Source organism: Chrysochloris asiatica, unplaced genomic scaffold (assembly GCF_000296735.1).
Source record: "Chrysochloris asiatica unplaced genomic scaffold, ChrAsi1.0 scaffold00094, whole genome shotgun sequence".
NCBI classification, from domain to species: Eukaryota; Metazoa; Chordata; class Mammalia; order Afrosoricida; family Chrysochloridae; genus Chrysochloris; species Chrysochloris asiatica.
This window is the reverse complement of record NW_006408612.1, coordinates 5889534-5906368: the sequence shown is the minus strand read 5'-3', so window position 1 is coordinate 5906368 and position 16835 is coordinate 5889534. Positions and strand designations below refer to the sequence as shown.

At 38.8% G+C, this 16835-nt stretch overlaps 1 protein-coding gene across 1 annotated transcript in view; it reads left to right on the top strand.

Annotated features, from left to right (window-relative positions):
• CHN1 (chimerin 1) overlaps positions 1-16835 on the top strand; it is a 318387-nt gene that overhangs the window by 244939 nt on the left and 56613 nt on the right. Inside the window, exon 7 of the mRNA XM_006866659.1 lies at positions 10680-10757. Coding sequence (XP_006866721.1) covers positions 10680-10757 — 78 coding nt within the window. The remainder of the gene's footprint in view (positions 1-10679; positions 10758-16835) is intronic.

The window sequence follows — 16835 nt, the reverse complement described above, 5'->3', positions numbered from 1 at the left end:
CACCAAGAGTTCCTCTTGTTATTGTTGTTGTCAAGTGCCGTTGTTGAGTGCGGTTCTGATCCATAGCAACCCTGTGTAGGCTTTCCAAGGAGCAGCTGGTGAGCTTGAACCGCTGACCTTGCAGTTCAAACAGCTTTGCAGTCTGGCGCATTAACCCACAGCGCCACACTTGACACATACAAATCTTAACATCACTGTGAGCAGAATGAGTGTGAACCTAAACCAGCCTGTGGAGTTCCCAAATATAGTTTTCTTCATGCAGAGTGTAAACCTTCCCTCAGAATGTACCTGATTGTTTTTGTCTCTTGAAAGAATAAATAATGTAAGGGTTGTACTTTTTTGTTTGAATTGTATTTCCCAATGTCTTACATTTAAATATTACTGTGTATCTGACTGTCCTACTACCACTCATCTGTCAGTTTGTTGAACTGTGGTTGCTTGCATGGTGCTATAATTCAGGAAGCTGTGCCACCAGTATTTTAAATACAAGCAGGGTGGACAGGTTTCAGTGAGCTTTCAGACTAACACAGACTAGAAGGAGACATGGACTATTTCCAAATATTTAGTCACTGAAAACTTTATTACTAGCAGTGTAACACTGTCAGATAGCACCATAATATTGAATACTAAAACATAATGAAGAACACCAGACTATTGCCAGATATAGTGCCAGACCATGAGCCCCTCAGATTGGAAGGCACTCAAAATACTCCTGGGGAAGAGCTGCCTCCTCAAAGTACAGTTGTGACTAGGATTATGTGAATGGAGTAAGCTTTTGGGACCTTCATTTGCTCAAAATAAGGAAAAACCACCTGTAAACATCCATTAATAATTGGAACATGGAATGTATGAAGTATGACTCTAGGAGAATTGGAAGTTGTCAAAAATGAAATGGAGCACATAAATATCAATATTGTAAGCATTAATGAGTGGAAATGGACTGGTATTAGCCATTTTGAATCTGACAATCATTTGGTGTTTGCTGGGGATGACAAATTGAAGAGGAACGGAGTTGCATTCATCATCAAAAAGAACATATCAACTACACCTATGGAAGCAGTAGCTCAAAAGAGGGAACAAATCCTTACAGCAAGAATCATTCCCACCCCCTCCACACACAAGGGATGGGCAACTTGGACATTGGCTACCCAAAATTGAGCGGGGGGGTGGGGGGGGACCTACAAAGGCAAGAAGTGACTGGCTTAGAAGCTTTCAAGAGGGAACCTAGATCCAGAGGATGTGGAGGAAGGTAGAATCTCCAGTGCATAGTATCCAATCTGTCTAGGCAGGGCTAATGAAATGCAGATGGGTCTCTTGTGATACAATAATGAATAATTGTTATCAGGACTGATTGTGAGGGTTGGAAATATAAAGGTAGATGTTTTATAGCAAGGAGGGGAGTGATTAACTTTCCAGTCTAGGAGCGGAGGTCCTTAGGACCATCAACGGAGAAGAGAGGAGAGCAGGCCCCTACCCAGAGAATCAGTGATGCCTCAGATGGAGGCAGAGACGATGACGTAGGGCGATGGAGCAGCTGGGGACTTTCGATCCAGAGAGGGAGAGGGACTGTGTGCTGAAGACCGGGGAGGGCTGTGGGGGGCAGGCTTGCAGGGTATACCCTTTGGTTGGTTGATGATGCATGGGAGGGGATTGTAACCATGGCAATGAGACAACATACGATAGAATGAATGTAAAACTAATGTTCTCCCGTGTAAAGCATCACATAATTCACAATAAAACATTTAAGGAAAAAAAAAAAAGAAGAAAAACATATCAAGATTAGGCACGAGGTGCAATGCTATCTGGAATAGGATAATATCCATGCACCTACAAGGAAGACCAGTAAATACCACTATTATTCAAATTTACGCACCAACCACTAAAGCCAGTGATGATAAAATAGAAGAATTCTACCATATTGTTCAGTCTGAAATTGATCAAACATGCAATGAAGGTGTAATAATTATGGCGGTCAAAGAAAAAGAGGAAGACCCCCACCCACCCACCCAATGAGAAACACTGCTGTAGTGGCAGCAGCAATAGGCTCAAACGTTTCAACAGTTGTGAGATTGGCTTAGAACCAGGCAGTGTTTCCTTCTGTTGTGCATAATGTCGCTATAAGTCAATAGTGACTGGACAGCACCCAACAACAACAACATGTGTCTGCCAGGTAGCATTTTAAAGTATGCAAGATTTGATAATGGAAATGTTAGTACAGAGTAACTTAAATTTGTTATATACTGAAAGAATGTATTGGTGTACTCTACTGTTACCTGTCTAAATGGATATTATGTTAATACTAAAGGAGCTTTGTAATAAAGACTGAATTAATAATTATGGTGTTACTGTTGCCAGAAGCATAAAAATTTAGAGCCCTGACATAATGTGTTTCCTGTGCAACATAACTAACATATTGCTTATACCAACAAACCTTAAAGAATATATGGACGTTTTGTAGCAAGGAAGGCTAGGAGCTGAGGTCCCTGGGATCATGAAGGGAGAAGAGCAGAGAGCAGGACCCTTCCCAGAGAAGTAGTGATCCCTGAGATGGAGGCAGAGACAGTGACGTGGAGAGATGGAACAGTTGGGGACTTCAGACCCAGAGAGAGAGAGGGGCTGTGTGCTGATGACCCGTGGGGGTGGGGGGCAGGCTTGTAGGATATACCCTTTGGTTGGTTGATGATGTATGGAGGGCATTGTAACCATGGCAATGAAACTATATACAATAGGATGAATGTAAAACTAATGTTCTCCCATGTAAGCTATCACGTAATTCACAATAAAACATTTTTAAAAAAAGAATATATGGAGTTCTGATATTGTTGCTGTTGTTAATTGCCACTGAGTCAGTTCAGACCCATAGCAACCCTGTATAGGGTTTCCTAGGAGTGGCTGATGAATTCGAACTGCCAACCTTGCGGTTCAAACCAACTTTGTGGTTGAGTGCTTATCCTACAGCGCCACACCAGACTCCATAAATTCAAATTCAATATAAGCAGTACTAAGATGGGAAGTGATCTGAGGGCTACTAGACTATAAGTAACACAGAAATGTATTCAAATGATACCCTTTTAAAATTTCATGTTAACAGTAGATAATATTAGAATCAGACAGTCTAGAGGAAAGGCACAGAATTTGAAAAGCCCATTTTCGTCACATGCAGGGGAAGTGACCCTGGACAAGTCAAGATACTTAACCCCTCTGACCATCTGTGTCTTCATCTAGAAAATGAGAATTATAGTATCTGTCTTAGTAATTGTTTTGACCACTAACCTACTTCTTGTCTGTAAAGCATTTCCTAGAATAGTGCCATGCAGTTGTCACATAATTAATGAAAGCTGACATTATTGTTGTTAAGTACCTTGAATATGTTACAGTCTTGAGTCACATGAAGATAAATTAAAGTTACTGCAGTACAAGGGTGGGAAGAATTTGAGTAATTTGCTTGAATCCATAAATCTCTGTGATATACCTTGATAATGGAAGTTCTATGGATGCTATGTTATTTATACCTCAATCTTAACATTTTATAGAAATTTCAGGATTTACCTAAACCTACACCAGTGATTCTAATTACCAAGAGTTAACCTAGTTTCACTTCACCGCTGCAAGTCTCAGCACTATGGCAGATAGGACATTCCTTCATGGTCTCTTTTTGAATGAAATGTCGACTTAGTTAACCAGAGCATTGTGCTTATCATTAGTCTTCTGGTATGGTATTGCAAAGGAGATCGCTGACTATGCACATTGTATGAGGTCCCTCCAGTTCCCTCGAGAACACTTCTACCTTAGTGAGGCCTGCCACTTAATCATTGGAGATTGATCCCTTTGGCTTAAGTCTTGGCCTATTAAAATTAAGATCCAGATATCCTGGGATATAAATTATAATCAGTAAGTTGTACTTCATTGTAAGAATTCCTCAGAGTTTGAGCATGTAGAATCAAACTGCCAGGATAGAGTGAGCTAAAGATGGCAGAATGGAAAACCTTGGGGCTTGCCCAAAAGTCACCTAGATACTGGTGGACCTGAAGCTCACTTTGAGTAGGACAGTAGCCTTGGGCCTTTAATTTTTGTCATAGTCACACATTATACTAACCCTGATACCAGGAAAGTAGATGAAATTACCATTTATTGATTACTCTCTGAGTGCCAGGAATAAGTGATTCTCTGATACAAGTATTTTAAATCCATTTTACCTCTAAGGAAACAAAGATTGAAACACATGAGTAGCTTGACCAAGGGCATGATCCAACTCATAAATAACAGGGTCAAGCCTAGCACTTTCGTCTGGTTTCATTTTCTCACTGTACTAGACTTGCTGAAAATGGGAGACTAGCTCAGCCCAAATCCAATAATATTACTGAACAGATAACAACAGCCTATTGAGGTCAGTGGTGGAAATTTTTCTACTTGTAAAACCAACTTCCCCCATTCCATCCCTCATTTCTCATACAGCTCTACCCCACCTCACCCCATTCCCCCTTTTATTTTGATATTTCTGATGGTATGAGCAAAGATAGAAACGAAAAACAGTCTGGAACCTTCGCATCCCTCATCCCTTCTTCCTAGCCAGTCACTCTCATACCGTGACCCTTTAGAACCTTCAGAAGTGACATCTGTAGCAAGGGTGGCCAATATTAGGTCTGAAGAGAAGGCAAAGATTCCCAGTCAAAAGAGAAAGTTATTACTGCTGCTATTTCCAGCAAGCATGACTTTGTGGGCTGTGTGCCTTGTCATTTCAGTTAAGCCATTATCTTTTATAAAGTCAAAATGCAAGAGGCATTATATCCTTAACACCTCATGTTTTTCCCTTAAACTTTTTTGAATTATTGTATTGTTGTTGCAAATACACACAGCAGAAACACAGACAAATGCAATTTCTGCATGTACAAGTCAGTGACATTGATGACGTTCTTCAAGTTGTGCACATATTCTCACGCTCCTTTCCATAGCGTCCATCCCACACAGAGTCCATCCCACACTGACATAAAGTCACTACTCCCGAAGCTTCCTATCTAACCTTTTAAGTTGTGGTCAATTTGATCCTACATAGATAGCTTTGAAAAAGAGTACAATGCTCAAAGCAGAGTTTCTTTATTAATTAAGCTATGCAGAAGATTTTAAAGTCTGTTTAGCATTTTTCCCTCGATCAGGATTCTGTTACAAAATCATGGATCAAAGCATTCAGTAATGGTAGCTTGGCATCGTTTGGTTCTTTTGGTCGAATAGCAAAGGAAGCAGTTGCAGCCATCTAACAATTGAGCTCTATTTTCCTGGAGCAACAAAGTTAAGTGGTATTGGTGGTGGTTGTGTGCCGTGGAGTCAGTTCTGACTCATAGCGACCCTGTATGGAGTTTCCGAGGCTATAAATCTTTACCGGAGTAGAAAGCCTCATCTTTCTCCTGCAGAACAGCTGGTAGTTTCGAGCTGCTGACTTTGAGGTTAGCAGCCCAACTCATAACCACAACTTTACCAGAGCTCTCTTAATAAAAGGCATTCCACTCCTGACTTTGTGAACCTGAGCAAATGACCTTATGAGTCTCAGTTTCATTTACAAACCAGTCATCATCCAGCACACTTCCCATGCTGATAATCTTTCCTTTCTACTTCCCAACTTGTCCCCTACACTGCTGCGTCAACTAACATACCCCTTGTGGTGTATCTTTTAAAAGACAGACTTGTAACTAGAGTTGGGGAAATTGAGTAGAGATCATAATAGAGGAAGGGAAGAAATGTCCAGACATGTGTGTGTTCTCTAGACCAAAAGCAGACTATCAACTCCTTGATGAGATGACAGAGACTGATGTCGGTTTTGAACTTGCACAGCTTACCCTCTAGCTAACAGTTGGCACAGCATTCCTCTAACGCTGCCACTTACTGAGCATCGTTATCTTCAGTCTCCTCGTCTTTTATGTGTCGTCTTATGAAATAGGCTTTGTTTTCTACATTATGCAAATTAGGTAATCAAGGCAGTAAGCAAATCTCCTGAAGTCAAAATTCAAACGTCAAGTTTCTGTGTTTTTAAAGCTTAACTTCTCTTTTATAACACAGACTCAACGGCAGTCATAGCAACAAGCCTCCCAATAGAGCCCTACTGTTGCACTGTAGAATAAGCACGGACCTGCTCACCACAAAGTCTGCAGTTCAAACCCACCAGCTACACTCGAAACTCTATGCAGAGTGGTTGTGAGTCGGAACCAACTCTACAGCACGCAATCCCAGCCCTCCCTATAAAAATAGCTGCCTTTATTTGGTTTTACTTTTCAGCCAGACCTAATACTGTGCTAGGTTTAAAGTTTGTACAAAAATGTGTACAACTCAATTATGAAACAACAGCTCCACAGATAACTGTGCTCACGTAAGGTAGAATGGCTCATAGTTAATGAACAACCAAAGGGCTCTAGGATCACAGAAGGATGAGATCACATTCAATTGATGCAAATCATGCTCCTTGAGAACCCCATATAGAAACCAACTCGATGACTTTTCACAATAGTGTAAGGAGATGAAGATGAGGATGGGTGATACGCATCGTCTAGATCATCAGAACATTGATAATTGTTCTGAATTTGAAAGCTAGTAGTTCGGACTTGTAAACTCTTCAGCAAAACTAATGGAGGAATGTAACTATTTCCATTTTGAAGGAATAAAAATGGCCAAACCCACTGTTAGCACCCTAAACTCTCGTTTTCTGTCTCCTCATTTCCATACACAGTTATCCAAATTAGATTAAGTAGAAAAATTGCTTAGAGTTGACTACATGTATGGAAGGAGAGGATGGAGAAAGTTAATTATTTTATCAGTTGGAACAAGGCCAGTGTCCAACTTCAAAGTAGACTATCAGTTACTCATATGCAAGTTCAAATTGAAACTGAAGAAAATTAAAACAAAGCAACGTGAACCAAACTATGACCTTGAGTATATCCCACCTGATTTTAAAGATCATCTCAAGAATAGATTTGATACATTGAACACTAATGGCTGAAGACCACAAGAGTTGTGGGGTGACATTGAGAACTGCATACATGAAGAAAGTCAAATGTCCTTTAAAAAACAGGGGGAAAAACACACACACACAAATGAGTGTCAACAGACTCGGGATTTGCTCTTGAATATATAGATGAAGTAACAGACCTGAGCAGAAGATTTCCAAGAGCAGTTAAAGAAGATAAAGTAGTATACTAAAATGTGTAAAGACCTGGAGTTAGAAGCCAAAAGAGAATGCACGTGGCATCTTTCAAAGAAAGAAAAGGGGGGGTGGGGAATTCAAGCCTTGAGTTGCAATATTAAATTATTCTATGGGCAAAAGATTAAGTGACATAGAAAACATCAAAATAAGATGGAAAGACTACAGAGTTACTATACCAAAAATAATTTGTCAGTGTTTAACCATTTTCAGGAGGTAACATATGATCAAAAACTGATAGTATTGAAGGAAAAAGTTCAAGCTGCACTGAAGACACTGGCCAAAAAACAAAGCTCCAGGAATGGACAGTACACAAATTGAGATGTTTCAGCAAACGATGGAATACTAGAAAAAGCTTACTTGCCTATGCCAAGAAATTTGAAAGATAGATATCTGGGCAACCAACTGGAAAAGATCCATTTTTCTGCTCATTTCAAAGAAAGGGTATCCAGCAGAATGAGGAAATTATCAAACAGTATTATTGTTGTTAAGTGCAGTACACACAAGTGAAATTTTTTGAAGATAATTTAAAAATAGCTGCAGCAAGCAGTACATTGACAGAGAACTACCAGAAATTCAAGCTGGATTTAGAAGAGCACATGGGATAAGGGATATCACTGCTGATGTCAGCTGCATCTTGGCTGAAAACAGAGACTACCAGAGAGATGTTTACCTTGTGTTTTATTGATTATTCAAAGGTAATCAACTCTGTTGATTTGATCATGACAAATTGTGACTAACATTCCAAAAAATGGGAATGCTAGAACACTTAATTGTGCTCCTGCAAAATTTATGCACAGACCAAGGGACAGTCATTTGTATAGAACAAAGGGATACTGTGTAGTTTTGAATCCGAGTAGGTGTTCATCAGGATTGTATCCTTTCACCATACTATTTACAGTATATGCGGAGCAAATAATTCAAGAAGCTGGGCTATAGAAGAACAAGGCTTCAGAACTGGAGGAAGACTCATTAACAAGCTTAGATATGCAGGTGATGCAACAATGCTTGCTGAAATCAAAGAGGACTTGAAGTTGCAGATGAAGATCAAAGACTACAGCCTTCAGTATGGAAGAAAAAACAAAAACAAAAATCTTCATAACCGGACCAATAATTAACATTGCGATAAATGGAGTAAAGATTGACGTTATCCAGTATTTCATTTTACTTGGATCCACAATCCGCACTCATGGATGCAGCAGTCAAAAATCAAATGACACATTGCATTGGGCAAATCTGCTGCAAAAGACCACTTTTAAGTGTTCAGAAGCAAAGATGTCAGTTTGAGGACTAAGCTGTGCCTGGCCCACGCCATGGTATTTTGTATCTCTTCATACACTAGCGAAAATTGGAAAATGAATAAGGAAGACGGGAGAAGAATTGCTAGCTTTGGATTATGGTTTTCACAAATAATATTCAATGAACCTTGGACTGCCAGAAGAATGAACAAATCTGTCTTGGAAGAAGTACAACTAGAATGCTCCTTAGAAGCAATAATGGTGAGATTTTATCTCATGTCATTTGAGCATCAACAGGGACCAGTTTCTGGAGAAGGACATCATGCTTGGTAAAGCACAAGGTCAATGACAAAGAGGATGACTCTCAAAGAGGTGTATTGACACAGTGACTGCAGCAGTGGGCTGAAACACAGCAGTGATTGAGAGGATGGTGCATGAGCAGGCACTGTTTCATTCTGTTGTACACAGGGTTGCTGGGGGTTGGAACTGATTCCATGTCACTTCATAAGAACAACAACAACATTACAATCATAATTGATTATATAATTTTATTACCATGTTGTTGATGTTAACTACCGTCAAATCAATTCTGACTCATAGTAAGCCTGGATAGGGTTTCCAAGGAGTTGCTGGTCCATTTGAACCACCAACCTTGCAGTTCAAACTGACTTATGATTGAGTACTTGTCATCCTACAACACCACACCAGGACTCTTTATTATTACTGTAGCATGAGGAGGAAAACATAAGTTAGATGGGAGATGGTTGTTGAAGGAAAAAATGGGGAAATTAAGCTTCTTGTAACACCTTAACAAAAAGTGTAAATTATGGCTTTTAAATAAAGTTGGTTTGAACCTCTTATACTGCATCAACAAACAAATACTCAGGGTCTTTTATACTACATCTGGGACCTATGTAAACATGAAAAATTGTTTCCCACTGAATTTCACTATAACCTGGCTTCAAACTCTTTGTTTAAAGAATGTTGAGGTTAGAGAATTAAATAATGGCTGATGTATTTAAGTGTAAACCAATAACATAGCTACTCAGCAGTGGACAGAAAAACTTGATCACTCCACAGAGTTAGAGATGTTATATCCTTGCTCATTGTTCTACGTGTAAAATGGTGATACCTTGATAAACTCCTTTTCTTTTTTTCATAACAGTACTTAACCGTTTTTGCTTCTCTTTAATAAAACTGAATTTTATTTTCATTAACTAACAGCAGTCTATAATGTACAAAGAAGAATATAGATCGGCTTTTCACAATTTACCTGGCAGTGGCGCAATTATTTTTGAAACCTAGTGCAGTATGTTAATTTCCCTCTGCTTTTAAATAGGTTTTTTAAAATTCCATATTGTAATGATGCATGACTCATTCATTGCTCATTATCATCCCACTTATTTCTACCACCCCCCCATCACACCCCCATCTCCCCTTGAGCCAGCAAGAAAATCTTACATGAGAGGAGGGAGAAACAGACAAGAGTGAGTTGAAGAATACTGTCCTTAAATACTGTTGCTTGATTTTCATTGGTTATCTCCTTTCCTACGGTGGCCAGTCTAATCCAGCCTCCCCCGACAGATCCCTCCCCTCCCCCACTGTCCCTGCTAGGGGCTTCACAGGGTGTCTGTCGCTACAAACTGACTGCAGAAAATCTAAGAATCTTTGGTTCAGAATGGACATTAATATATGGACTTGAGAACGCTGTTAGAAATGTATCGTTTGTCAGAATTGCAGGGCTTTTAAAAAGGGATGAGAGATGCTAAGTGTTTTATATGGTAGCACCGACTTTTTTTTTTTTTCTGTTCAGACTCTAAGTTTTCAGAAGCTTAAATATAGAGCCCTTTAAAAGGGAAAAAAAAAAAAAAAGGGAAGCAAGAAGGATTTTTCTGGTTAGTCGACCTCTTTTTAAGAAGTGCTTCATCATGCTCCTCCACCTCTCCCCGTGATGTTCCTCTGCAGCTCTCTGTAGGTTAGGGTTCTGCGCTGGCTGACAGAATGCTCATTTGTTAGCTGAATAGAATTCATCAACAGACATAGATCAATATCGGCTTTATTTCTTTCCTGTGAGTTCCAAAATGCCATCCAAAGAGTCTTGGTCGGGGAGGAAAACTAAGAAAGCTACAGTTCACAAATCAAAACCAGAGGGCCGTCAGCAAGATTTATTGATAGCAGCCTTGGGAATGAAACTGGGTTCTCAAAAGTCGTCTGTGACAATCTGGCAACCTCTGAAACTCTTTGCTTATTCACAGTTGACATCACTTGTTAGAAGAGCCACTCTGAAAGAAAACGAGCAAATTCCAAAATATGAAAAGGTTCACAATTTCAAGGTAAGATTATTCTTTTTAACCTTTCTTACAAGAACAGAAATGCACAATGCTTGCAGTAGAATGTTAATGTAATCACTCCCGATGCCTTTCCAAAAGTAGAATGACTTGACTAAAATGTTCTTGCTGTTTAAGGAATGAAAGTGTTTTAAGCCTGATTGTAGCTAAGGAATACCTGCATAAATCTAATAGAAACCCAACCACATTTTCTCTAATGCTGTTATAATATTCTTTTAAAATCGGTATGTACTTACTGATAAAAGTTTTCCTTGACTGATAGGAGAAAGGTCTGGTTTAATAATGATTTGGGGGTTATTTTTATTTATGATGCAAATATGTCTAAATACCTTTGTTGCAGCTTTCATGGGAAGGATTAGATCTTATCTTGTAAAAAGCTTTGGATATAAGAAGCATGTGCTGTTGCATCTGGATTGAGCAGATGGTCTGCATTTCCCTGAGTTTCTGTCTTTTCTCCTCTGTTGACGAATTGACCACACTGAAAAGGAGGATGGCCACCATGGGCCTGTTGGTGTTGCTCTGATACTAGCAGCTTCTCTTCACTTTTCTGAGCATTTGCTTTCACCTTTTTGTGGGTGGCTTGTAATTATTGTGTTAATGTGCTTTATCAACTAGACTTTAATCTTCTTACATCAGAATGATCTGTGTGTTGATTCAAGCTGTGCATAGACCTTGCTGTACTTAGAGACTGGCCTTTGCAGCTGAGCATTCAGCCTGAGGTGCAGCATACCAAGGAGAGCCAGTTCCACATAAAGTTGGATACACTGACATTTTTATAGGAACTTTCCAATTGGTACCCAACTTTATGGTGAAGTTCTTGAGACATGAATGTTTGTAGTTTAGGCAAAATATCATTCATTTTGATATTAGAAAGGGAATGTGTGGTTTCAAAAAGTGATAGAGATAGAAATCCTGGTCTTCTATTTACTTATTAACTTATTCAAAGTAGTTTCATTACAGTTTTGCAATTCATCCTGGTTTTTGACACCGGAATTTATTTTACTCAAATGGTAAATACTAAGCCCCGAGTATGTTCTACTTTTCCCAGGGGGTCGGTGGGGGGATGGATATTTTTTAAATCTACAGATAATTTTCAGATCAAAGATAAGTTACTTAATTAAAAAAATGTTTCCAAAATGTATGACAGAAAATTGCTAATATTTCAAAGCCACAGTGCTCTCTCTTTCCTTTGTATATATTATTAAGGGCCTTATCCTTTCATACAGTATCTATGACTGTAAATGAAACCAAGAGTACTGAGTACATCAAACTTAGAAATCATGTGTGGATCCTTTCAACCACATCTCTCTCCATTTATGAACCTAAATAATGCGTCCAATTTCAGAGGCCTCGGTGTCTTTTTGTATGACATATAACCTGAGCTTGCAGCATTTTCATTACGAAAATGACCTTAGAGAAATTCTTTTGCAAGAATAAAGTCATGTGTCTGTTAGTTCACAGTAATAGTCATTTAGGTTCCTAAATAGGAAACTGTATTCACACTGCTTGGAAATGGCTGGGATTTAAGAATATATTTCCAAAGATGTACTCTGTGATTTGTTCAAACAGTGTCGGGGTCCTGCCTTGACCTAGTAAGGATGACAGTTGAGTGCTAACTCAAGTTCATCAGGCATGCTTTAAATCAATATTGATTAAAAGCCAATATTGAAAAAAAAAAAAAAGCCAATATTGAAGGGTTTCCATAAACAAGCATATTTTCTAGAAGTTTTGTTTTGTCTTCCATTTATTTTATCATTGTAACCTAAAACATGACTTTAATGAGTAAATTCTGTACAGTAGGAACATGCTGATTGGGATCAATTGTGATGCCTCTTTAGATACTGACACTGTTTTGAAAATACTTATTTAACAACAATAATAATAATAATGAACCTTGTAATAAGTAGGTTTCTTCTTCTTCCTCGGAAGCTAAAGCATTGAGCGCAGACAATGAGTTGCTTGCATGACTCTTCCCATTAAAATGATTTTAATGTTATTTTTAAAAACGTTTTTTTGGGATGGCATTATAAAAAGAATAAATGAACAGGGGAAAAGTCTTATTTGAGTTCCAGGAACATCCCCTAAAGAATTCAAACTCTGTAGCAGGCCCAGTTCTCTCCCACACATGTGCACTTAGAAGGTCACAGTGATTTGTGAGTATGTAGTTCAGAGATTTATTATGGGAAAAACCCAAGACATTTGCATAAATGTAATCATCCAAGTGGTCACGATGATAAAAGTGCCTAGCCATGAGCCCAGTCACCAGCCTCATTTTGCGTGGTTTTCTTGTTAGCCTCTTGAATTGCCTTGTTATGTAATGCTGCTCTGTGGTGTTGTACAGCTGCCAACTCTCCTCATTTCAGGGGTAAAGCTAGCTAGAGTGTCATCTTATGTCTTTGGTAAAATCTCTCACTGAAATGAAAGCCAAAAAAGAAATCAACAGGACCTAACTCCAGACACACTTTTATTTTTTAAGGTCTTTGATTTTTAATAGCAAAACACGAGGGCTTCCCATGTGTTATGTAACATGGCTTTTTTCCTTCTGCTTTTAAGGATTTGATATATATGTGTATATAAAATGAGGGATGGATCTTCTAGGGAAGTCATCATATTAGAGATAAATGAACTGCAGTCTTTAGAAATTGTTACCCTGTAAGTTGTCAAGTTAGAGGAAAAATAATTCTAATACTCCCTGGATCTCATTTTAAGAACTGTCTCTATCCTAACCCAGCAACACACACACACACACACACACACACACACACGAAGCAAATTCCTTGAACGTACACACACTGCTGACATTACAAGTACAATACAAGCATGCCATTAGCAATGATCATGTCCTACATTCTGAGGCTACCAAGAGAGAATGATAAATAAGAGCCTCCCCTTGCTCTCTGTTAAGTGTCATCCAGCCGGTTCTGACCCATAGCGACCCTGCGTAAGATTTCCGAGGAGCAGTTGGTGTGAACCACCAGCTTTGCTGTCCAGCATGTTAACCCACAGTGGCACACCAGGACACCCTTACCCATTAGAAGCTTGCTATGCTTGTATCATCCTGGGCAAATTGCTTATTTCCTCTTAAACTTCCTTTTTACTTCAGAAAAGAAATGAGTTTTAGCAATGCCTGTCTTTTCAGTTTCTAGTACGTGAAAACTCTCAGTCCTGGTAGCCACTATTTTTATTATTACAGATTACTCCAAGTGCGTATGGTATATGGATTCATACCCAGAAATTTAGACTGAAGGATTGTGCAGGGGGTTGGGGTGGGGTTGGTTGCTTGTTGTGGGTTCCTCTTTCCAGTTGCGTGACGTGATCAAGAACTCGGGCATGACTGTGAAGGCTGAAGAAAACTCTTCTAGTCTGGTTTGCAGGCAGAGGTAGATGAGTGGCATTTTTCATGAGCTACAGAAAATAGTGATGTCCTCTGTATTTCTTTTACTCCAAATTAACGTTTTATTTGATATGTAGTTTAATTCAGATGGCTCTATAAAACAACTATCAAGATGAAATAAAGTAACAGTAACAGCGACTTGGCTACGTAGGTCAATTGAATAATTAAAAGAGAACAGTATTAACTAGGGGCCTAGTTCTTTTTAAAGTGGGTCTTGACATGGAGAGTAGTTCATTTTAGAGTTTCTGACTTTTGCATTCTGTGTATAGTTGCAAGATGTTACATAACATGTTAATTTAATGTTGCCAAGATTTTATGCAAGCAATGAATTCTGAAATGTGGATTGATGCAGGAATTAAAATAAGACTCGAGCATAAACTTTTATTTAATTTATTTAATAAGATTACAGATTGAAGACCTACGAGGATGGGACAATTACAGTGAACCTGGCCCTGGTGGCCAGCAGACCAGATGTTCCACTCTTTCATAACCTAAAGGCTTGTGGTGCCCAGCAACTTCTGCTGGAAGTGACCGTTTCTTTCCTTCGACGAACACAGGCAGGTCCAAGCCTTCTGGTCTTCCATTGATTTACATTTGAAAAAACATGCAAAATGGACCAACAAATAAGTAGGTTTAATGTTTAACTACATGACTTATGAGTTCATGTAAGCTCTAAAATTATGTGATTATAAAGTATGTGGTGAGACATTAGCTGCATGAATTACTGCATTTTTCATTATTGCACTTTCTAAATGTCCTTATAGGGACAAAATTCTAATATGTTGATTTGAAAAGAAGCTAAGATAAATGACAGAAGACTATTTTTAAAGCTAGTTATGTTAACAGTTAGTGAAATGTCACATTCAAGGACTATGCCTGCACTTCCTTTTTCATTATCCCCATCAATTGTCACAGTACCACCTTCCTTCCCTTTTCTTCTTTCATTCTCTATCCCCTCTCTCCTGTGTCTAGTAAAATGCCTAGTCAATGCTCAGGAAGTGTTTGTTGAGTGAGTACACAATATGGGAACCTTTTAAATAACTTGTCATGACCAGGAAATTCCTAGCACAAAAGTAGATTTCCTAATGATCCTAAGACCTACGGGAGGGGGCTTCAAAAAGTTTGTGGGAAAATGGAATAAGATAATGGAATGTTTCCACAAACTTTTTAAAGGCCTTTATATTATTGCCATGCTGGGTTTTTTGTATTGTTTTGTTTTTAAATAAGATATATGGGAATTTTCAAAATGAAGTAAAACCAAGACATCATCATGTTTTATGACATTTGATTGAAGAACGTGTGTTCCCATTTCAAATGCTCAGGAATTTGAATACTGTTTTGAATCAGTTATGAAGATCAGTTAAATCATCAGACAATATCATTAATACCACATGCAAGTAAAATGGAATAGGCCGAGTGGAAAAGGGACCCAGGTCAGCCTTGTTATGTTTGACCAATCACATCACTCCTTGTGGCTTCTCCTGAAAATGTGAGCATGGTGTGTCCAGCATAAACGTTTTAAAGGAATAAAGACATTTTCTTCAAATAGGCTATGAAACTGCATTTAGCATATGTATGGCATGTGTGTGTGTAAAGAAACAGCACAACTCCCTATTTTGAATGTGGGTTGGTTGAAAAAGAAAATAAAAATAGCCAAAATTCTTGTAGAATGTGGGCTGTCAGGCATGGAAAGGGTTCATGAGAAAAACTTGGAGGTTGGACATGATCTTCTGAAAGGTCTCTGCAGGCATTGCATTTCTATTGCTCTCAGGGTTAGTTAGTACTTATTAGATGCTGTGGAAGCTCCTGTGTTGGTAAGGAGAACCACAAAGATTCATCATGCCTTTCTCACTGGCATTTACACTGCCCTCCACACTGTCGCCCTCTCGACCCTCCCTGGTTTGTAGTGCTTACTGGGGAACTGGTTCTGAAACCTCAAATGAAAACCTAGACTATTAAAGTCATTGGAAAGGTTATTGCCTGCTGTTATTAATCTAAAAATAAAACTTGCACAAGGCTCTTGTTAGTTTGTGCATAGTTACAGGGATTTCTTCATAGCCATTTTATGAACTAGAGAATTGAAACTGCTTTACTTAACTGAAGAGAAACCATGATGTATTATTATTCTCACAGTCCAGACCTTTAATTCTCAAAATGTTCCACAATCTGTCTTTATTTCTCAAATTCCAAAATTTTTTTTTCTCCCCACCGCACTGCCTTGCTGTTAAAAATTATCATTTGTACACCTATATAGCAATGTACTTTTGATTGCTTCCATTCAAGTGTTTCTAGTACATCAGTTTTAAGATGGTTTGTGTAGAAAATCATGTTGTCTTGGGGGCACTCTCTTTTCCAAACTCTGAGTCTTTAGATGCCCACCGTGTCCACATACACCCAGAATTGACTTTTTAATAGGCATGTGATGAGCCCCTGGTGAACATATAAACTGAGTTTTCAGAGAAAAGAATTAAGTCCCATGACCAGTATTGAAACCTCTCACCCACTGTTACTCTAATCTATGATTAGCATATGTGTGTGTGCCATTTCCCTGTTTTTCATTCCCTAAGGAGCTGTCCTGGTTTGGTGCTGTGGGTTAATGCACCAGACTGCAAAGCAGTTTGAACTGCAAGATTGGCGGTTCAAGCTTACCAGCTGCTCCTTGAAAACCC